Consider the following 24,828-nt stretch of genomic DNA (forward strand, 5'->3'; position numbering starts at 1 on the left):
CAGACAGCTTCAGCACCACCTGGAAGCTGTTAGAAATGCAGATGCTTAGGTCTCCACCAGACAAACTAGCAGTATCTGTGGGGGAACCACCAGTGTTGGCACTACTCTTACATGTCACACTGACCATGATGAAGTACAGTGCTTCAGTCTCTGCCTGCATTGTGCTGTCAGGAGCCACTACATCACCAATTCAATTTTAACTAACATGAAATAAAATATAAAATTCAATTCCTCACACATTTCAAGTGTTCATTAACCACATGTAGCATGTGACTGCCTTATGATGGAACACAGATTGTGATCAAGGCTGAGTATTCCCCACTGGAGTAAACTTGCCTCTCCCACCCACAGAGCTGCCGTGTCAAAGAAGACACCTTCTTGCAGCGGTACAGCTCCGACCCCACAGGTGTTGTAACAGAGGACAACATAGATGATGCATTCCTCCCTGTACCTGGTGAGTAGCTTGCTCAGAAAGCCATCACCAGCCTTGGTGTCTACTGCCATTTTCTCAGGCACAAGTCAGTTGTGACATCCAGTGTGCCTGAATGAGGCACACCCCATGTAGAGGTGGAGACTGTGGCAAATTTATAGGGAATAAAAAGGCAAAACAGAGAGAACGTATCATGCTATGAGGTCTGTGGCAAATACATGTTACAGTTGGGTTTTCTGCAGATTTGTTGGCTTGAAAGCAAGTGGTGAAAGTGGCCATGTATGTATGTATGTATGTATAATGCGTGCATGCATGTGTATGTGTGTGTGTGTATCTGCATATAAAAGATGGATACATGTGTCTCCTCTCTTACACACACACACACACACACACACATCACATCATCCTTTAAACTTGCAAAAATCGCTTATGCTGATTGCTTTGAGAAATACAGAAAGTATCATAAGTTTCTTGGTAGTCTTCATGGTGTTCCCAGAACTTCCTTGCTCTTGGATATCGGTTGTCTTGCTGAGGACACTTGCAGGGCTTGCAGTGAGCCATGGAATTCTGCATCAGGATCTTGGGATGAAGCTTTACTAATTCACATGTGCATTCTTCTTCATTTCAGAATATATAAACCAATCTGTTCCCAAGAGGCCAGCAGGCTCTGTGCAGAACCCTGTCTATCACAATCAGCCCCTGCATCCAGCTCCTGGAAGAGACCTGCATTATCAAAATCCCCACAGCAATGCCGTGGGCAACCCTGAGTATCTCAACACTGCCCAGCCTACCTGTCTCAGTAGTGGGTTTAACAGCCCTGCACTCTGGATCCAGAAAGGCAGCCACCAAATGAGCCTAGACAACCCTGACTACCAGCAGGACTTCTTCCCCAAGGAAACCAAGCCAAATGGCATCTTTAAGGGCCCCACAGCTGAAAATGCAGAGTACCTACGGGTGGCACCTCCAAGCAGTGAGTTTATTGGAGCATGACAAGAAGGGGCATCATACCAGCTATAAAATGTCTGGACTTTCTAGAATCCCAGGACCAAGCCATGGCAGCACCTCCACTTCTGGCAGCCATGCCCACGCTGTGTCAAATGTCAAACACTCAGACTGGCTTTAAAGCATAACTCTGATGGGCTTTGTCACTGAGCCAAGAAGTGGGCCCCTCTCCTGATGCACTTTGGGAAGTTGAAGGTACATCAATTGATCTTCGAACTGTGAAGATTCCACAAAAAAGGTATCCATCGAGAACATTGTCCATTGGAACAGAAGTTTACCTCATGGTGAGGTACATATGGGAAAAAACAGACATATGGAGCTTATTGTTTAGGGAACTTTGGGATTCTTGTCTTTCTTGATTTGATTGATGCACTCTTGTAGTCTGGTACACAGAGTCGCCTGGAGCCAACTGACCAGACAGTTGGTTCCACCAGCTCTGCATCAAGACACTTCCGTGGCAAGACACTAAATGTATAAGAAGTCCATGGATGCCCTGAGCAGGCCACACTTGTACAGCATTAAACCATGGCAGATACAATAGGATAAGCCACTTTGTTACTTACTGGGGCTGGGAGAAGAGGAATGACGGGGTAGAATTTTCCCTCGGACTTACTTTTTATATAAATATGTCCCTGGCACTTAACACGCGCTAGTTTACCAGTGTTTTCTATTAGACTTCCTTCTATGTTTTCTGTTTCATTGTTTTGAGTTGTAAATATGCTTTCCTGTCTTCATTTCATGAAGTAAACAAACAAACAAAAAACCCAGTATTAAGTATTATCAAAGAACAACCGTGATTCCACATTCGAACCCATTCAAACCATCAGTATTGTGACCAAAAGCCTTGAACTAAGAAGGAGTAACCATGCAAAAATCCATAGAGGAATTTAACCCAAAATTTCAGTCTCAGCATTGTGTCTGCTGAGGGACTACGAAAGTGAAATACTCTTCAAATCCACTTTGCCTTCACCCCTCTAGACCTTAAATCTAGTGTAAACCACACATGGAGGATAACTTTTTTTTTAATTTTAAAAGTGTTTATTAGATCTGTTTTTCTTCCTGGTGAACTGCAGCCAAACATTTTCTTTCCCTTTTAGAAATACGATCTAGGCTTCTATGTAATAAGGGGCAGCCTGTGGTAGGCTTGTTGTGCAGGTTCCAAGAAAGAGAATGTTAAGAACAGTGTGGAATGCAGTATCCTTTTGAAAGTGACGTGATGACAGTGCTCCCATGGATGCTTGCAGGGGGCAGGGGATTCATACCCAAGTGATCTCACATTCATCACTGCATCAGCTACCCAAGACCTCCTTACGGCATGATCATCAGTTAATAGTCATTTTTGATAAACAGTATCACAATGATCTCGGGATCCATCCTTTCCGATTTACCAAGTGATGGAGAGACGTGAACTCATAAACACTAACAATAAGGCAAAACAGTGAGTGTCAGACAAGACATCAGCCAAGCACCAGAGCACAGAGCAGGACTGGGCAATCCGTTAGAGATATCTAGAAAGTTCACAAAGGAAACAAGATTGTCCACTACCTTGTGAGATCTAACAGTCATAAATACCAGGGAAATGGAAAGTGTGTTTCCTTACAGCAGCAGGTCCTCAGCCTTCCTAATGCTGCGACCCTTTAATACAGTTCGTCATGTTGTGGTGGCCCCCAGCCATAAAATCATTTTTGTTGCTACTTCATAACTGTAATCTAGCTACTCTTACAGACCACAATGTAAATATCTGATATGCTATCTGATATGCAAACTATCTGACAGAGGTCACAACCCACAGGTTGAGAGCCACTGCCTTCAAGACTTTAATCAAGAGAGTAGTAAGCAGAGGGCTTTACTGGTAAGTCAGGGGCAGCTCCAAGTCAATCATCCTCACATGCTGGCTGCTCCCTCAGGCCTGAGAATGAGGCTTGCAGCATCCTCTGGGTTTCCGAACAGTTATCCATCCCTGACTCTCACCTATGAAAATAGATGTCATCTATGAAATTAAGGAGTGAGAATATTAAGCAGCATTTATAGAGCTTGAAATTCCATGTCATCACCAGGAAATGCCATGTTGATCACAGAGAACATAGAGGAGACATTTAGGTGAAATTTTGCTAAAATTTGGGATATAGAATGAGCCTGTCAGGTCCCTATCAGGAGCAGTAATCCATGAGAGAGAGCTGTTGCAAGCCACTCTAACTGTAGCAATGAAACCCTAGTATTTTTGTACTTTGAAATACTTTCTTATAACAAAATAAAGTAGCAAAAACTGTTCAGACTTGCTTTTCTTCTTATTTAAGTACTCAGCACAAAGTTGAGTTGTTGTCAGGGTTAAGATTGTATTCGCCAGTGTGTCCTCACTGTGTCTTTGCAGGGAGATGTGGGGCTGTGAGTGCTGCAAAGCCTACCCTTTTGCAGTGGTTTCCAACCTTCCTAATGCAGTTCCTGATTCCGTTCCCATGTTGTGGTGGCCCCCAACCACCAAATTATTTTGTTGATATTTTATAGTTGTAATTTTCCTACTGTTAGGAATTGTAATATAAATATCTGATTTGTGTTTCAAAGGTACCTTAGCAGCCACTGGGGGTAAAGGAAGGCTACAGAGAGGGGAGGCACCATGCTGGGACCAGCATTCCATTACATCTCTGGCAGTCTTAGCTCAGCTTAACTCTTCCATAGTTAACCAGTCTCCTTTTAGGTTTGTTGAGGGATTACCTTCTTGCTTTTTCTAGGACGTGGTTTCCGTCCTTGTATTGTTTTTTTTTCTGTTATTATCCTTTGACCACTCTCATATACCTCCTGGGCATCTTTCTACTAATTGCCTCTCAGCCCAATCTTAGATAGACTTTTTCTATGTCTTGAGCCCACCCTGGCTCTTGGGCAATTCATGGGAAAATATATGGAGCTAACATTTACTGGGCACAAACATTACATACATCTATATATACATATATATACATATATATATGATCTACAAAGAGCTCCTATCATTATACCCTATAAAAATTACTTTTTTGGCTCATGTTGAAAAATAATAATCTCTTAAATTATTATTTAAGAGATTATAATCTCTTAAATAATGCTAAATTTGCTGCAAGTCCCTGCTGCCATGGGCTTTATAGATAGAAACCCTGGCAAAGCACAAAATTGCATTCCAGCTAATGATAACACAATGTAGGCATTTGTTGGACACTTTTTTTTTTTCATTTAGCATCCCACCCCATCCCCAAACTGTAGACATAAAAGGACCTGGACTACATAAGCACTGAAGCACTGGGCTTTGAGCTGGGCTACCATGAGATGTTTCCAGCCAGTACACTTTCAACCTGATTATTCTTAAGCCCATGAACTTTTCAGAGTACCTCCAGGATACTGCAATAAACATCAAAGTTTATTTGAGAGTCACTGTAAAAGGCTTGATAAGAGAACTGTTGGCACTCACTAGTGGCTGCCCATCTGTGGTTTGTTCTTATTGGTCCTTTGGTTGCACTTGTATAAGACAATGCTGGTACGTGAAAATCATGTACCCTCACTGCCAATAAAAAGTACCTGGATTGGTTAGAAAGACCTCCTCAGTCCCTGCAGTCTCAAGCAGTCAGAATCCCAGAAGGGCACCCCAACCTTGATTCTAATCCTCATCTGCATCATCATCATCCAGGAAACAGGCCTGCTACTCTACTCTGTGCACAGCTGGAGTAGAATAAAACCCCTGTTTAGGGACAGACTCACAGAAAGCGTAATTTGCAGTCACCACTACTCCTATGAGTTGTCCACAAGTGTAGCCTTTCCAAAATCTTCCTCTTTTTTTTTTTTTTTTCTCTCAATAAAACCTTTATCCTGAAAATGGTAAATATCTAAATCTGGGCCTGGGACATCTTGCTAAAGTCCCCAGACATTGTGTGTTATCTAAGAAACAAGTCATAAAAACCCACCACTTCCCACCTCCCCACATTGAATGAGCTGTTCCCACTTAAAAAGCAGCTGATGTTAAAGTTTTGCTAAATCTCTACTTTCTTTTGATAAGCTGTGTTTGTATTAAAACATAATGACTGTTTACATTTCCTTGTTTGGGGGCTGTAAAACCATAACTGAGCAGAAATCTCTCACTCTTTTTCCCAGCCACACCTATCATTCCAGAGACAAAAATCTTGGTACTGTTAAAGCCACATGTAGACAGAATTTGTAAATGTAAATGTATTTTTGTACTTGTTTTTAGTATATTGTCCTCTTCATGTAGTACTGAACTTTGTAAAGTATATTTTTTTAGGAAACTCGGTATTTTTTTTGTTTTTTAGTTTTTTGTTTTTCTAAAGAAAACTGCTTTGGGAAAACTGCAATAGAATGAAAATTTGAAATTGAGATCTTTGCTGAAAAATGGTTCAACTGAGGCGCGAGGAAAAGTCTCTTTTCTCTTAGGTAAATGTATAGCATTATTACAGAGCTAAGCTAGATAGGTCATTTCCACAGTGAATGAGAGGAGGGTCAATTTAGTACCGTTACAGACAGAAAAAATGAAAGGCGTACGAGCTTAGTGCTGTTCTGAAAAGAAGCTGTGGACTCTGGGGCAGTGTCAGCTTATGGATTGCTGCCTGTGCATAACTACTAGAGGAATTTAAATGAGTGTCATTCTCTGGTTATCTGCAGTCTGACCTTGTAAATGAATTCGATTCAATGACACAACACTTTGGTTTACATATGCTAATACGATATTAACATCAATTGTTTTCTTTTTATAGTTACAATGTTGGTCGTTCACTTACTAGTGTGTCCTAGAAATGTCTGGAAAGTTACAATAATATTTATGTTTGTTTGGGTTACTTAATATATTCCTGAAACCTACAGCGTGCAAACATGATCACTCTAGACGAGCCTTCTTCAGTCATGCATGCACCATAAAATCACCTAGGTTGGTTTTACAACTCTTGAAATACAGCCATACACAAGAAACAATCAAATATGAGTTACCATGGGGTAAAATTTGTGAATTTTTACTTTTTTTTTATTAGCTATTTACTCAATTTACATTTCAAATGTTGTCCCCTTTCCTGGTTTCCCTTCAGAAACTCCCTATCCCTCCCCTCCCCCTTGCTCACCAAGTCCTGAGTCCCTTCTCAGGTATAGAGTCATACATGATTTTTTAACCCTGTTTAGGATTAAAAAAATACAAACTCAGGGATTAGCCCTAGACTCATAGGTGACTCTGTAGATGTAGATGGCATCTGGGCCTAGAGAACCCTAAGCCTGCTTGTCAGAATCTTTCAGGAAAGTGGGATTGTCAGGTTTCCATGGCAGCTACCTGGGCATTTAAAGGGTCTAGCCCGTGGTTGAGAAGCTAGAAAAGTGAACACAGACATCCCCATCATCAGTTTTGTATTACCTAAGCAAGCTCTATTAAGAATGAGTGGCAGGGGCCTCTCTTCCCAGTGATGGCCAGGGAATGCCAGGGCCAAGAAGAGGAGTGGATGGGTAGGGGAGCAGGGCAGGGCAAGGGTATAGGGAACTTTCAGGATAGCATTTGAAATTTGAAATGTATATAAAGAAAATATCTAATAAAAAAAAGAATGAGTGGCAGGAAAGTAAACGTTTTTATGCTGCTTATACATCCAACTTCACTGGCAATCCACCAACCTGTGCCAACCACGAACCTCCAACTCCCAGAAGGAAAACCTCGACCTATTATTTTGACTGCAGCAGACAGATTACTAAATACTTATGTGGATTTTGTAAGAATAAAACTCCAAGAAGAGGAACCTTGCATTAAGAAAAACACACACATACACACACATATGCACACATACCTCCACCTGCACACACAGGTACACAGGCTCATGCATGCACACACTTGCATACATACACACACACATGCACACATACCTGCACCTGCACACACAGGTACACAGACTCTCTCTCTCTCTCACACACACACACACACACAAACACACACTACACACTATACTGGGATAAAACACTGAAGCAGTAATCCAGAGTTTTCTGCCATGTGTATACGCATAGTGATCTTCCTGTCTTACCTGAATTACCAGCAAAATTGTTAGGAGTCATTACCTTACAGCAGCAGAAAAATATAGGAAAAGATTTGAGTTTATGCATCTTACATGAACTTTTTATTTGGAAAATGTAATGCCAATGCTGTACTCTCTTGATTTGGATACAAAGTGTTGTTACTGTATAATACAAAGGCATAGAAATGATGACACCCCAGGATATAATGACTGTTTCTAGATGTGATGACATGACTAACCACAGACAGCAGTAATCTTGTGTTAGTTTCATTCATGCAATAGCTTTACAGCTTCTTATATGGTACATTTTAACTTTGTAAAGTCATGCAATAATGAAAGCAATATTTGTACAAATGCAAAGCAAGATCTCTCTTACATACTGTTGATAAGAACATGTTGATCGTACATTAAGTATTAAAAATTGGATTATGTTCTTCCGTGCTTGCTACTCCTAAGAACTTAATGATTTTTGCATTCTTTGTTAACAGTGCAGTGTGCTTTCTGTTATTATTCATATCTGACTTTAGATACTTTCTTGACTTTTTCTTGTTTTCAAATTTATTTTGACTTAACTTGCTGATTTTGTGGTGCTGTGTGGACCAATGAGCTGTATTCCCCACCCCAACTGAAAACATTTTTAAAAAAATTAATAAACCTTATTTTCAGAGAAGATTTGGAATTGTAGCAAAATAGAAAAGAAGGCACAGGAAAGTCCCATATGCTTCCTGTCCCCACACATGTGGCCTCACCATCACATCTAACCTTATCGTAGTAGCTGAATATCTTACTCTGCAGAAAAAAACCTACAAACCAGTTCAGACACTTACTGGATTCCACTTCCTAGATTCTGTTTAGATTCTTCAGATACAATCTGATCTTTACAAGACTTTCATATTCTTGACAAACAGGTAGAGATAACAAAACAAACAAACAAAACACACAAAACAAAACACAAACAAAAACAAAAACACCTGGCAAAGCATCCACCTAGTGAAGCAATTTGCACAGTAGAAAAGAACAACTTCCAGCAACCCAGACACAGGGGCTGAGCAGCACTGGGGATCTAGGTCAGCCTGCCTAGCCTGTATAGGGTATGAAGGGGAGGCTAAGTCATCAGTTTGATGGGGAGGTTGAGACCAATATCTGTAGTCAGTGCCCCTGGCCCAATGAGTGGTCTGTGGGGCTTTAAGTTCATGACTCTCCAGTAGGTTCTGACTCCAGAGAATAAGTCAAACACTTCATTCCACAACTTTCCCTCCACCAGCTGCTACCACACAATGTCCTACCTTCTTTCTTTTACATGGGAGAATGGAGCACAGAAAAATGGGCTCTGCCTGCTAAAGTAGCCCAAAAGAGCTTACAGTGCTGCCTCTGAATCATTTCCAGAGAAGATGCAGTTTTATCTCTGTGTTTTTCATTCTGAATACTATCAGTCACGAGTGTGGGCTTAGTCCATGTAGAAGGAGGACTCTCAGACGGCTAGGTTCATGTACAATAAGCAAATGGGGAGCATCTCAGCTCTATCTCCGGGCCTAGAATCTAATATGGGAGTTTACCACTCTCTCTGCTCCCTGACCTTCTACCCACTGTTTGGCTGTATCCCCATCCTCTGCATGTGGGCCCTTGGGAAAGAAAGATCTGGAAGGCTCCAGAGCACATTTCACCAAGAATCAAAACCTCCAATTAAGGAGTTTAATTCCTCTCCAGAGAAGACCAACTTACAGCAAACTGTGTAAAGGTAGGAATGTTCTGGGGCCCTGGATTTCTCTGCCCATTAAGTGAAAGTCATGGCTCACAGTCTCAAATGGACAGCCTTAACCTTTGGTCAGACCTCTGGCATTATGATCTCTGATGCCTGTATTCTAGCTGAAGGAGAGGGCATTTCAGCCTAAACAGAGTTTGCCTTTGGGGCAATAATCCCTTACTTTAACTCAGTCTTTGAGAGAAACGATTCCCTATTATAGAAGTCTAGGAGAGAGGAACAGCTTGCCCTACATGCTTTGCTTACTCATGCACCCCACCATCTGTGCTTCACTGTATCTTCAGTTTCCCTCCATCCACTAGGGTCTTTCTGTCCCTTGGAAAAAGAACACTGGAGAACTTGAAGGGAGAAGCAGTGAAAATCCATGTGTCCTTTCCCCCATTCTCCTAATGGAAACAATGTGATAGGACCTTGTGGTTACCCATTTGTTAATCGTAATTATGTGACTTTGGGGACCTTCCATCCTTCTGTTGACTGCCAATGACTCTATAAGCTCCTGGAGACACAAACCTTCCGTGGATATTGGGGCCAGGCCCTAAGCTTCTGATACAGCTTCTGCCTTGTGTTCCTAACTCTGTGTCTGGTCACTAACTATGTAGCTTAGATGCTATGTCCAAGAGGAACTAGAAACATTACTGTGGTTCCAACCCTGGAAGTCTCCCCTGCTAATGCCAAACAAGAGGCATTCCTAGCTTCAGACCCATAACACAACATGAATATTAACACCCAGAGTCAAAACAGAGCCTGCAGTGCCCATCTCTCATCTTTCAACTATGGTTCAACTGAGATTGTACTCTGAGTCTAGAGATCTCTACCATATATGCTTTAATAAGTATCTCCAGGTCCCAGAAACCAATCATGATCCACGTAGTAAGAGCAGGTGCCAAGTGGTTAGCTTTTTATTCCAGCTTCCCATTCCTAGAGAAAGATGGGAAGAGTTTATGAATGGCAAAACCCTTATTGAGGACAAAATTGTTGCCAGTGCTTGGAACTGAAGGTGGCACAGCCCAAGCTGACTGATCACTGAGTACAACCTCTCCAGAGCAAATGGCCCATTTAGTATTCTATATGCACAACCCCTTTCCTGAAGCAATAAGGCAATAATTCTCTAAGAGAAAGTGGTTACTGAGGAAGGAACACCCACCCTTTTGCTTCTCCAAGACTATATGAGGCCGCTTCTTATCTGATGCTTTTATATTGATGGAGATTGCTGCTTTAAACCTTTCCATTTTCCCAGAATTCTCTGCATCTGTTTGCCTCTCTGCATCTCTATGCTGTTATGCTCTCATTCAGCTGAACTCTCCCCATATGCACAAACATAAGTGAGAAGCCCAAGACAAGCTGTAGTAGTCGATCACAAAGTGAAGTGTGGGGATTTGTGAAAGCAGGAGGTGTTTTCGTACACATCAATAAAATGAAGAAGTTGAAAAGGTGAAGGCCCAGCACTGGAAATATCTACTAGATGCAAAATTTTACGTGTGTGTGTGTGTGTGTGTGTGTGTGTGTGTGTGTGTGTGTGTGTGTTATACACATGTGAGCACAGAAGCCAGAGGATGTGGTCCTCTTGCTCTATTACTTTCTGCTTTATTTCCTTGAGAAAGGGTATCTCACTGAAACTTCATCCATATAGCAACCAACAAGACACAGCAATCAATCCTTTTGTCTCCATCCTTCCACACCACTGGAGTAAGCATGTAGCCATATCTGGCCATTTACATGAGTGTTAGGGATTTGAACTCAGGTCCTTATATTTGCATAGAATGTGTACTTGCCTACTAAACCTTACAGATGACTTTTGAATGACCTGGCAAAGCTTCAAATAGTATCATTGAAGTGTTTTAGAAAATAGAAAAAGATGAGGAGAGTCTTCCCAATTCAATCTACAAACAGATTAGTACAAACGGAGAAAGGAAGGGAGGTAAGGAATGAACAAACCAACAAAAACATTCATTCCAGGGTATTTCTCAATGAGATACAGAAAACTGAATCATTTATTCCAGAAACTTAGGGTTGCTCACACAGACATTTTGCTTATTTACAGAAGAGATGATAACGAAGGTACTGGCAGATGCTCCTGAAGCATTAGATAAAATGCAATCACACTTAATGACTAATGAATGGATAACAACATTGTTAAGTAGGTAAATATGTCTACCAAAAAACCCCTGTCACCAGGCAGCATCCATCATTACTATTTGTACTACTTGAAACTGTTCAGATATTCAGTGTTCTGGAAACACGTAGCTTAGCTTTCTGTCACTACTTTTTAAAAATAAAAATCACCCAAGATAAATTACTTGAAGAAACAAAGTTCTACCTTGGCTTTTGGTTTTAAGCATTTTGGACAATGAAAAACTGGTCTGGTTTCTGTGGGCCTGCGGTGAGGCAGAAAATTATATTAGAGCTGTAGGGCTGAGCTAATGCACTCACCACCTAACCTGTAAGGAAAGAGAAAGTGGAGAGGGAGAAAGAAAGGAGAGGGGGGAGGGAAGGGAAGGGAAGAGATGAAAAGAGAGTGGGATAAGAGAAAGGAGTAAGAGCAAGGGATCACAATGCCCAAAAAGGACACACCACAACCCACTGTGCCCTACCTCCAATCACACCACCCTAGGCACTAAGTCTTTAACACACATTTTTAAAAAAACACATCCTGGTCTTTGAGCAACATTATCATTGAGATTTTACAGGTTCCACTTCCCTATCAAGTCTAGAAGACACTGCCTCAAAAGGGTATACTGGTCCTCTGGCTCTAACAACCTTTTCAACCTGACTGTTCTCTGAGCCTTCAGTGTAAGAAGTGTGTTCTAAAGTATCGATTGGGGTTGGGAAAACCATGGTTAATTTCTCTGCATTTGACCAATCATCTCTTGTAATAATCCTCATGAGCTGCTGAAAGAAGTTTCTTTGATAAGGGGTGAACCTTTATTGCCTTTCAGAACTTGCCAGTAAGACCCTATTACTGAAGATGCCACACATGCCAGTCACTAGATTTGGAAGAACTGAGCTTGAATTGACCTGGAAGCCTTCGTCTCCCTGAGGACTAGCTTTTGTAGTATCTGCATGTGCTAGGTGAGCAGCCAAGAGAGAAGAGTGATTAATAGTTCTACCCAATTGTCCCACCTGCAAGCCACAACAAGGATGAGTATAGTAAGCCATCCAGAGTGGTACAATAGTGACATTTTAAAAATATTTTTAGAATGACCAACAGCTATCTGATCAGATTTAAGGCCCACTCAATAGGAAGCAATGTAAATAAAATTAATCATTCTATCTAGCCTATAAAAAAGACACATAATCCAGCTATTTTATTTACAAGGTGTAAGCCCTACATTGGGCAAGTTTTGAGCTATTCTAACTTATTTCCCAACTATAATGTCCCTTGCTACTTGATGCTTTTCCTGGCCATGTGCTATGGTCCATCTCCTCTCATGAGGACTCCTCCATCCCCTGTGTCCTTTCTTCTTCTCTTTGCTCTACCAATAAACCCTCACTCAATCCTTAAGTCCCACCTTTCTCCCTCTACTGCCCAAGAGCAGACTCTTGCCTTTTATTGACCAGTTGAATAGGGAACAAGGGTTACATAGCACCACTTGGTGTATGTGAGGATCCGCTCATCGCAGGCAAACAGATCTTGAGAGCCAATATTTTGCATTAGAATACAAGTAGCATCATCCCAACACACTACAAGGCACTTCATGGCTGGTACTGTAAACCTAGCCAACTACCCGTGTTAGAAAGGGCATGGAGCCTAGAGGATAACTCGCATTGACATCTTCCTAAATGAATAAAATTCTTTACAGCATTGTAAATAGTTATTCCTATACATACAAAAAATGAAATAACTAAATGAGAGTTTTGGTAGGAATTAACATGAACATGCAGAGGCTGGAGAGATAGCTCGTTGGTTATGAGTACTTTTTGCTTTTCCAGAGGACCTGAGTTTGACTTCAAATTCAATGCAGTTTACCTGTTGCCTCAGTTTTAATGGATGCAATGTCATCTTCTGGTTTCTGGTGCAACAGACACGTATATGGTGCACACATACATGAAGGCAAAGCATTCATACACATAAAATAAAATAGAAAATTTTAAATGCATGGATAAACTTCAAGACTAAAACATAAAAGCTACAAAATTTGATCAAACATAAAAGAAACTTTAAAGGACATATTGCATTTGTAAGTGAAAGAATATTATAAAGATGCCAATTATCCTTAAATATTACACAAATTCAATGCTATTCAAAGGGAAATTTCAATGGTTATTTTGGGAAACATGAGATTTAGAACTTGGAATCAAAAACAGAAAATGTATCATAATAGGCAAAAATATTTGGGAAACAATTGAGTAGGAATAGGAGTGTTATAAAAATACACCATTCATGTAATAATTCAAGTTATATAATGCAAATGTGTTCTGAAAAATAATGAATAGAAAAATACAATTTAGGAAATTGACACATATAAATGGAAATGTAGCATAAAATAAAAATTGATATTTCCAGATATTAGAGGAATAAGAGATTTCTAAAAATAGCTTTAGAGAAATTTTCTACACATTTAGAAACCTATTTCATGGGTTATTAAAAAAAACAAATTCCTGATGGTCTGATAATCAAAACTCAAAAAGAAATATTATAAAGAACGTTCATGATTTTGTGTTTAATCTTAGGATAAAAGTTTGCCCTAAATGGCTGATGATAAACTCCAAAATCATACAGAAATAGATTACTAACTTGCCACTCTAACTTTTTAGTTTAAAACAAATAACAAATTACTAAACACAGTGGAAAGTTTAAATGTGTCTGAGAATAAAAACTTTGACATATGAACAAATAATATGTAGAATGTGAAGAATTTCAATGAATCCATAATAAAAGTTTAATCCCCCCAATAAAACTTTAAGTGCATTAAGGGATAATTAATAGAAAATATGCTTATAATATGTTGGACGTCACTTGTAATCAAAATGCCACCCCAAAGCAAAACCCCTTTGGCCACACATTTTGAAGAAAAGTTCATGGGCTGCTGAGAAGAATGTGAACTTGGTCAATTATACCATGTAGATTTCCATTAAATCCAAGTGATCAATTATGTCATTCAGTTTGTGTATTTCCCTTTTCATTTTTTTATTTTGTTGAGAAAAAGACCTGCCAGTTCATGAGTGGAATGTTGAAATTTTCCATTACTACTACGTTGGAGTTTTTTTTTTCTTTTATAATTTATTTTATTCTCTTTACATCCCATCACAGCCCTCCTTCCCTACTGTCTTCCTAGTCCTACCTTTACAGATAAATGTCTTCAGACACTGCCCACTCCCCTTCTCTGCAGGTGAGCCCCCTTGGGCACCACCCCACGCTGGAACATCTAGTCTCAGCAGGACTAGGTACAACATTTCCCAGTGAGGCCCAACAAAGCAGTCCAGGTAGGGACAAGGGGATCCAATGGCAGGGAACAGCAACCAAGACAGCCCCAACTCCACCTGATAGAGAACCCAAATAAGGACCAAGCTGCTCATTGGCCAAAAGTGTATAGAAGGTCTAGGTCCAGCTCCTGCATGCCCCCCCGGATGGTGGCCAAGCTCTGTGAGCTCCCATTGTCTCAGTTATTTGACTCTAAGGGTGTCCTTGACCCCTCTGGCTCAACAATTCTATCCCTCACTCTTCCACAACACTCCTGGAGCTCTGCCTAATGTTTGGCTGTGAGACTCTGAAGTGGAAATTTCTGGATATGTCAAGTGATACAAACTCACATAGTAAGGCCATGTCACATGGTGTTTTGCTAAGGCATAGTTAGCTAGCTTTGCAGTGCTTCATTGGTCTCCCATCTTTGTCTTAGCTAATCTTGGCTTTGTTGAGAGATTTCCTACTAATAACTTCTCCTGGCATCCTAGGGGTCCAGGTAGCTTCTGCTGACTTGTGCTGACTTGGCAGGGGCCTGGGGAGTTTGGCTGGATTGTGCCACCACTGCTGATTCATGTTTGCTATCCTAAAACTACTAAATTGGACTGCTGATATCCTGAAAAATGGAGACTGAAATCACCCCCAAGGAACTACTGCTAAAGAGGTCCACATCCCATTGTCCTATTTCCCATCTTTTCTCCCCTACTTTTGGACAGTTGGCTAGAAACAGGGTCAAAGCATTTGAGAACCCTTACTAAAAGTAGGTTTTTAAAAATCTAAGCCCACAGGTCTCTGCATCTGCCTCTATCCACTGCTAAATGAAGCCTGTCAGGAAACAGTTACGCTATGTTCCTGTCTGCAAGCATAGCAGAGTAGTATTAATAGTGTTGGGTTGGTTCTCTCACATGGAATGGGTCTCAAGTTAGAACAGTCATTGGTTGGCTATTCCTTCAATCTCTGCTCCATCTTTATCTTTGCACATCTTGTAGGCAAAACAAATTTGGGGTTGAAGGTTTTGTGGATGGATGAATTTCTCCCTCCCACCTCTGAAAGTCCTGCTGGCTACAGGAGGTGTCCACTTTGGTCTCTATATCCCCCTCTGGTAGGAATCTCAGCTAGGGTCACCCACATAGTTTCCCCATATCCTCCCTAGTCAAAGGCCTCCAGCTAGTCACCACAGATCCCCCCTACCAATTTCCATTCTCAATCCCAGTGCTCTCCTGTCCTCCCTCTGACCATACCTGATCACTTCCCCCATTTCCCTCATTATTCCTTCTCCTACTCAGTTCTACCTCCAATATCTATTTAGTTTCTCCTCTTGAGAGAGATTCATGCATCCTCCCTTATGACCTTCTTAACATGACACTTATTTGAGTCTGTAAGAGCATGGATATCCTGCACTTTATGGCTAATTTCTTATAAGTGAGTACATACCATACTTATCTTTCTAGCTCTGGATTACCTCACTCAGGATTATATTCTCAAGTTCCATACATTTGCCTGCAAAATTCTTGATGTTTCTGTTTCTAACAACTGAGTAGTTCTCTATTGTGTGGATGCATCACACCTTCTTTATCCATTCTTCAGTTGAAAGAGACATCTAGGTTGCGTTGTTGGAGTTAATTTATGGCTTCTGAAAGCATAAAATTGGATGCACCTGTACAGAACATATGCATTTAGAATGGTGTCCTTCTCATAGATTGTTCCCCTATGATCTGACCATTTTATCTCTATCTCTACTTTTGGTGTGAAGTCTATTTTGTCAGATATTAGGATAGTAATACCTGCTTGCTTTCTACAGTCACTCTATATTTTTTCTTACTTTCTTCTTATAGTATATTTTATTTATTTACATTTCAAATGTTATCCCCCTTCCCAATTTCCCTTCCAGAAACCCCCTATCCCATCTCCCCCATCTCTGCTTCTATTAGGGTGCTCCCTCACCCACCCACCCACTCCTACCTCAAGACCTTGGCATTTCCCTATACTGGGACATCAAGGATTCACAGGACCACGGTCCTTGCCTCCCACTGATGCCAGATAAGGCCATACTCTGCTACATATGCAGCTGGAGCCATGGGTCCCTCCATGTGTACCCTTTGGTTGGTGGTTTAGTCCCTGAGAGCTCTGGGGTGTCTGGTTGGTTGATATTGTTGTTCTTCCTATGGGTTTGCAAACCCCTTCAAAAGCTTCAGTCCTTGCCCTAACTCTTTCATTGGAGTCCCTGTGCTCAGTCTAATGGTTGGCTGTGAGCATCTGCCTCTGTATTTGTCAGGTTATGGCAGAGCCTCTCAGGTGAGAGCTATATCAGGCTCCTGTCAACAAGTACTTCTTGGCATCAGCAATAATGTCTGGGTTTGATGTCTGTATATGGGATGGATCCCTAGGTGGGGCAGTCTCTGGATGGCCTTTCCTTGTACTTCCTTTAGACAGGAGCAATTCTGGGTTAAAAATTGGAGGTGAGTGGGTGATCCCATCCCCCAATCAGAAGCCTTTCCTAATCTCTGAATATGATCTCTACAGATTCCCCCTCCCCTTTGTTGGATAGTTCAGCAAATGTCCAACAAATGTCTTGGGAGCCTTTGCTTTCCTGGCATCTGGGACTTTCTGGTGGCTAACCCCACTTCCCTGTCTCCCATTGCTACACACCTTTGTTCACATTCCTGACCCTCTGCTTCCCATCTCCTTCCACTCCTGATACTACCCCTTCCCCACCTCCTTTCTTCCTCCCAAGCCCCTCTCACCCTCTACCTCCTGTGAGTATTTTGTTCTCCCTTCTAAGAAGGACTGAAGCACAAGGTATATTCTTTTGTTTTAGGATGAAGTGTTCTATAGATATCTGTTAAATCCATTTGTTTCATAACTTCTGCTACTTTCACTGTGTCTCTGTTTAGCTTCTGTTTCCATGATCTGCCCATTGATGAGAGTGGGGTATTGGAGTCTCCCACTATTATGATGTGAGGTGCAATGTATGCTTTGAGCTTTGGTAAAGTTTCTTTAATGAATGTGGATGTTCTTGCATTTGGAGGATAGATGTTCGTAATTGAGAGTTCAATCTTGGTAGATTTTTTTCTTTGATGAGTATGAAGTGTCCTTCCTTATCTTTTTTTGATAACTTTGGTTGGAAGTCAATTTTATTCAATATTAGAATGGCTACTCCAGCTTGTTTCTTGGGACCATTTGCTTGGAATTTTTTTTTCCAGCCTTTTACTCTGAGGTAGTGTCTGTCTTTGTCACTGTTGTACATTTCCTATACACAGCAAAATGCTGGGTTCTGCTTATGTGTATACTGTATAGTCTGTTCGTTTGTATCTTTTTATTGGGGAATTGATGTTAAGAGATAAGGACCAGCAATTGTTGATTCCTGTTACTTTCATTGTTATTTTTATGATTGTGTGACCGTCTTCTTTTGGGTTTTTTGAAAATAACTTTCTTGCTTTTTCTAGGGTGTAGTTTTCCTCCTTGTGTTGGTATTTTCCATCTATTATCCTTTGTAGGACTGGATTTTTGGAAAGATAATGTGTAAATTTGTTTTTCCATGGAATATCTTGGTTTCTCCTTCTCTTTTTTTTAATTTTTAATATTTTTATTACATATTTTCCTCAATTACATTTCCAATGCTATCCCAAAAGTCCCCCATAGCGCCCCCCACTTCCCTACCGACCCATTCCCATTCTTTTGGCCCTGGCATTCCCCTATATTGGGGCATATAAAGTTTGCAAGTCCAATGGGCCTCTCTTTCCAGTGATGGCCGACTAGGCCATCTTTCGATACATATGCAGCTAGAGACAAGAGCTCCGGGGTACTGGTTATTACATCATGTTGTTCCAACAATAGGGTTGCAGATCCCTTTAGCTCCTTGGGTACTTTCTCTAGCTTCTCTGTTGGGGGCCGTATGTTCCATCCAATAGCTGACTGTGAGCATCCACTCCTGTGTTTGCTAGGCCCCGGCATCGTCTCACAAGAGACAGCTATATTTGGGTCCTTTCAGCAAAATCTTGCTAGTGTATGCAATGGTGTCAGCGTTTAGAAGCTGATTATGGGATGGATCCCTGGATTGGTTTCTCCTTCTATGGTAATTGAGAGTTTTGCTGGGTATAGTAGCCTGGGCTGGTATTTGTATTCTCTTAGTGTCTGTATGACATCTGCCCAGGATCTTCTGGCTTTTGGAGTCTCTAGTGAGAAGTCTGGTATAATTCTCATTGATCTGCCTTTATATGTTACTTGACCTTTTTCTCTTACTGCTTTTAATATTCTTCATTTGTTTTGGTTATTTGGGGTTCTGTAGGCCTCTTGTATGTTTATGGGAATATCTTTCTTTAGGTTAGGGAAGTGTTCTCCTATAATTTTGTTGAAGATATTTATTGGCCCTTTAAGTTGGGAATCTTCACTCTCTTCCATACCTATTATCCATATGTTTGGTCATCCTTATGTTTCCTGGATGTTTTGGGTTAGGAGCTTTTAGCATTTTGCATTTTCTTTCACTGTTGTGCCAATGTTTTCTAAGATATCTTCTGTACCTGAGATTCTATCTTCTATCTCTCGTATTGTGTAGGTGATGCTTGCATCTATGACTCTTGATCTCTTTCCTAGGGTTTCAATCTCCAGGACTGTCTCTCTTTGTGATTTCTTTATTGTTTCTATTTTCATTTTTAGATCCTGGGTTGATTTGTTCAATTCATACACTTGTTTGGTTGTGTTTTCCTGTATTTCTTTAAGGGATTTATGTGTTTCCTCTTTAAGGGCTTCTACCTGTTTACCTGTGTTCTCCTGTATTTCTTTAAAGGAGTTATTTATGTCCCTCTTAAAGTTCTCTACCATCATCATGAGATGTAATTTTATATTCGAATCTTGCTTTTCCGGTGTGTTGTGGTATCCAGGGCTTGCTGTGGTGAGAAAACTGGTTATCTCTGGTGTTTGCTGGTCTTGCTGTCTCTGACTAGAGCTTGTCCCTCCTATGAGTCTGTGAGCCTGTATCTTAGGTGTGTCAGCACTCCTGGGAGACCAGCTCTCTCTGGGAGGGATTTGGGTATGTAGAGCTGTGGCACTGGGTTAGCTCCGTGGTACAGATGGAAACCAGAAGCAATAATAGAGTCAGGTTCAGAAGTTCAGTCCAGTATCATCAATATAGTAGGATGGCAGCATCCACGCAGACATGGTACAGGAGGAACTGAGAGTTCTCCATCTTCATCTGAAGGCTGCTAGCTGAATACTTCCCTACATTTATTCTTTAAAATATATTTTCCATCCTTTCACACTGATAGTATCTATCTTTTATGGTGAGGTCCATTTCTTGGAGGCAAGAGATAGTTGTTGCTCTTTTATCCAGTATACTACCCTGTACCTTTCACTACAGTTGATTCATTAATATTCAGTTATCATCAAAAGGCATATATTGATTCCTGCCATCATGTTGATTTTGTAGTACTCGGGTGTTTTCTGTTTCTCTTTTTTACTTATGACCCTAGAATGGTTTATTGTTTCATGTGGCCTCATTAATGTTTTTATTTTTCTCTTCAGCATGGAAGATTCCTTCAAGTATTAGCTACAGAGCTGGTTTAGTGGTCATAAATTTTTTTCACTTCGGCTTATCATGGAAAATATTTATTTTCCCTTCAACTATGACTGGTAGTTTTGTTGGGTATAGTAGTCTGACTTGGCAGTTGTTACCTGTTAAAACCTGACATAGGTCCGTCCTGCTCTCCTGGCTTTTAAATCTTCAGTTGAATAATTTACTGTTATTTTTATGGGCCTGCCTTTGCATGTGGCTTGATATTTGTTTCTTTTTGCTTGTATTATAATTTATATGCCCTGCTTATTCACTGCCTTGAATATAACATGGTGCAGTGTCTTGATAGTTCTGGTCTTATCTCTTGATTTTCTTGAATGCCTCATATATCAGATTGACATTTCTTTTTGTCCTATAATTGTTTGAAAAATGTTTTCTGTGCCTTAAGAACTCAATTCTTCTCCTTCTTCTATTATCCATAGAGTTGCTTTCTCAGAGTGTTGCTTATATCTTGTAATTACTATGGGTGTCTTCCTACTATTTTATCATTGTTCTTGCTTATTTATTATATATCCTCTATGCTCTCTTCATTTTGAGATAAGATGTCTTCTTGAGTCCCTCTATTGATGAGACTTTTCATAGAACTTGTTTGCCATGGACTGGACTCAGTTGGTCCCTCAACACGCAGGAAAATTGTCCAGTTTTCAGATGGACAAACAGTTGGTGGGATGACAAAAAGATGTTGACACAGAGAGAGTGCTGTATCTGAATGTAATTTTTCAAAGTGAGCATCAGACTTATATTACAGAAGGAAAACAAGGAAGCTAGGTGACACATCAGACAAGGTACATTGAAGTTATCTTATGCATAATGACACAAAACAGAGAAATGCATACATAAAAACTGACAGAAACCAGGCAGTGTTTACAACTGAGATAAGATCAGCCCTATTTAAAGTTAGTTATTCACAGGAGCCAGGTGAAAGGGCTAATACACCCAGGTGCAATTTTAGTCTATTATTTGACCCACAACCAGGGGTCCCTTAGTAAATACCTAATTATGTTATTCCTCTGAGCCTAGAGAAAAACATGCACCAGAGAAGTTCTGTTCTACTAACCCTTACATGAACAATACAATACTCTAGTTCTTCCTTAAACCACAACCCAATTTTCTTCTTAAAGCATTGTAAATTCCTGTATATGGGATGACTCGGCTGTTATCTAAGTGATTTTGGGGGGAACTTTCTTCTATTAAGGAATGTCATCTGCATATATAACTATAATAAGAATTCTAAACTTACTTTGCTAAGCTTGTCCTGAGATTTCTAGCTCCTATCCAGTAAAATACTGCAAAAAAGAATGCAAAACCCTCCACACTATTGCAGGGACAAATTTGGAGCATTCGTGCTATGGGATGCCAAGGCTCCAGGAGACTAAGTTTCCGTGAAACTTTTTGTCTCAGAACTGCATCCAAGCTTTTGGGCTTGCCATGCAGACTTCACTGGAGTGGGTGTGGCACTTGTTTACTTGACTCACTATGATTTTTGTTTTCAAATTTTAGATTGGTTTACATTAAGCATTTATGTCTCTTTGCTGAATTCTTTCATATATTGCACCACTTTACATATTTCATTCTGTTGTTTGTGTTATTGATCAGCAGCTTCTATCTGTTTGGATTTCCTTGATGAGCATGGGCATTCTTTAGTTTATTTAAATATACTCCCTTCATTTCTTTTGATTTCTCAGGGATTTCTCCTCACTCATTCTCACTATGCTATCACTGTTGGATTTGCAATTTTAGGAAGAGATATGTTATCTTGGATGTGGTTGTTGTTTTGGTGATATATATACATATATATATATATATAAATGAATTATGTTACTACTACTTTGGATGTTATACAGTTGGTGTTATATCTTTATTTGATCTACATTGTTATCAAGTATACCTCTCAGTTGACATATTTGGAGTATTTATGTAGAACTCAGACATGGTCACATTTATTATTGTAGTTGAAAGGTAAAGTCCTCAGATTCCTCTGACTCTAACAGGTTCCAGGTGGTGCTGTGTGCAAGAGGAGTAAAGGAGAGCTGTCCTGATAAGTGTGAATCCATTCTTGGTGGCTCCCTGGACCCAGAGAAGTACATTCTATGATAACTTATTTTGGTCCTGCAGGTCTAATGACTGAGGATACATACTTCCCTTGACAGTGCTGGTGTTTGTTTGGTTTTTTTGTTTGTTTATTTGGCAGGTTGTCAGGCTACAGGGGAGAAAGCTTTCAGCTGAGCTATGAATCTCAATTTTCTTCCCTCTCTTTGTTTGATAAGTTAATCTAAAGACCTTACACTTAAAAAAAAAAAGAAAAGAAAAGAAAGAAAGAAACCACTGTGTCTTATCTTCAAATTTTTAACATTGTACAATGCTTATCCCCGACAGTATATAAATTTACCTATCTCTGTGCATGCACACACAATCTGAAGACATCCAAAACAAATAATGTCAATCATTAATAGCTGAGAACTCCAGTAAGAGTGAAAATACTATAATAAAGTAGCAAGATGGGGACTTTACTCTTTTTTTAATTATACTTTATGTATATGAGTACCCTGTAGCTGTATAGATGATTGTGAGCCATCATGTGGTTGCTGGGAATTGAACTCGACTTCTGCTCACTACTGTAGCTGTCTTTAGACACTCCAGAAGAGTGCGTCAGATCTCATTACAGGGACTGTGGGCCACCATGGGGTTGCTGGGATTTGAACTCAGGATCTTCTGAAGAGCAGCTAGTGCTCTTACCCGCTAGGCCATCTCACCCCTCCCCCACTTCCCAATTCTTCATTAACTTTATATTTTTTTCGGAGCAACGTGGTCAGGATATCAGGAACTCAGAAGGGCAGAGTCTGTACTATAAAAATTACCTGGGCTCCGTGCAGTCCAAAGCCCTCAGTGGGTCCATTTTCTTGGTGGGAGACATGAAAACACCTGCTGTTTGTTCTGTCTTGGGACCATTGTTCAGAAGTGAGATAACAGTGGTGTTTGTGTGTGTTCACTGGTCACTGCGTAGACCCCCAACACTTGGGATACAATGGGTGGTCTGCTCCTATCAAACACCTTAGGCTCTTATGCATTTGCCTCCTAGGCACTGGATGGGGTCAGCCATACTTCTTCATCTTGTTGTCAACTGCTGTGCCTGTGTTGATTCTGGAGCCAAAGCAATACTGTTGCCAAGCCAGTGCCATTCCTGGCACTTATTTCTACTGTGGTGATGTTCTGCTTGGCACAAGCAATAATATCTGGAAGCCTCATCAATGACTTCATTTTCTCCGTGGTCATGTAACAGGGTAGGTCAATTTTATTGAAGAGTATGAGGACCGAGGCTTTTGCAAGTTCTCCTGCAGAAAGGAGACCCAGGAGCTGCATGCAGGATGCAGAGAGCTGGGTGGAGTTAGAGGTATCCATCGTGAACAAGAGCGAATGGCAGTTTCCATTAGTAACTAGACCAGATGGGGCTCATGCATCCCCCGAGCTCTCGGATCTTCCTGTGGGCCACAATGTCTGTGGGCCGCGTTGGTGGGGGCTCTCCCAGGTCGCCTTTGCCATCTCCGGAACTCAGCTTCTGAAGGCGTTTCACCAGCAGGTTCTTCCCGACCCCAGCAGCCCCCAGCAGGAGACACATCCCTTCCCCGGTTAACGCGCTTGTACCTCCGAGCTACCGCCAACTTTAGTCTTTATTTTATACTTGTAATTGGTTGATTTTTTTTTTTTGCAATATGTGTTATTTTTTATAATTGTAATGGGATAGCATGAAATGTAAGTCACTTGAATATGCTTTCCCCTTCACTTGTCATACATAAATTGTTTAATTTTCTGTTCTGATCTCTCTCCTCAGAATAGAGTCCTAAGAACATTTTCTTTAGGACTAAACTATCACTGGAAAATAATTCCATCTGAAGGAAGCAGGAAAGTAGTGAGCATAATGTCCAAGTTCTTGAGATGAACAAAAATAGAACATGTAGACATAGAATGCCTTACAATCCTTACGAGTGATAATGTAGCAGTGAGCCCTGACTTCCTTAGTAACTACATACTCCTCACAGCAGATACACTCTCATAGTGCTCATGACAAACCTTCTAAATCAAGTTGGTGTCTGGTCCACTCAGTGGTGAATGTTCTCTTCCTGTTAGCAGGACCATTTGTGTGTGCAGACTTAGGAAAAAGAAACAGCACAAATGTTCTCTATTTTCTCTTGGTACAAACACACTAATTGAATCCTGAGGGTTTCTAGTGGTTTGAATATGGGAAGTGGGACTATTAGCTGTGGCCTTATTGGAGGAAGTATGGCCTTATTAGAGGAAGTATGTCACTGTGGGGACGGGGCTTTGAGGTCTCAAAGAAATTCTCAAGTCTGGCCAGTGTGACACTTTGTCTCACTGGTTGCCTTTGGATCAAGATGTAGAACTCTTTGCTCGTCCAGCACTAAGTCTGCCTGTATGTTGCTGTGTTTCCCACTATGATGATAATGGTCTAAACCTCTAAAATAGTAAGCCAACCCTAACTAAATGGTTTTTCTTTAAGAGTTGCCTTGGTCATGGTGTTTCTTCACAGCAGTGGAAACCCTACATCAGAATTGGTACCAGCACTGAGGTGCCACTATCATGACCTCAGCTACTTCACAAACATTTGGTTCTCACTTACCATTACATTGG

At 40.7% G+C, this 24,828-nt stretch overlaps 1 protein-coding gene and 1 pseudogene across 2 annotated transcripts in view; one reads left to right on the plus strand and one right to left on the minus strand.

Moving 5' to 3' along the window:
* Egfr (epidermal growth factor receptor) overlaps positions 1-2,073 on the plus strand; it is a 158,792-nt gene extending 156,719 nt beyond the window's left edge. For both annotated transcript variants that reach the window (XM_021175457.2, XM_029483270.1), the window contains exons 27-28: positions 352-454; positions 1,059-2,073. In XM_021175457.2, the coding sequence (XP_021031116.1) occupies positions 352-454; positions 1,059-1,420 (465 nt within the window). In that variant the 3' untranslated portion in view covers positions 1,421-2,073. The remainder of the gene's footprint in view (positions 1-351; positions 455-1,058) is intronic.
* A 21,225-nt stretch (positions 2,074-23,298) lies between these two features.
* LOC110304159 lies at positions 23,299-23,817 on the minus strand (annotated as a pseudogene).
* Between the last annotated feature and the right edge of the window lie 1,011 nt (positions 23,818-24,828).

This window comes from Mus caroli, chromosome 11, assembly GCF_900094665.2.
Source record: "Mus caroli chromosome 11, CAROLI_EIJ_v1.1, whole genome shotgun sequence".
Lineage (NCBI taxonomy): Eukaryota > Metazoa > Chordata > Mammalia > Rodentia > Muridae > Mus > Mus caroli.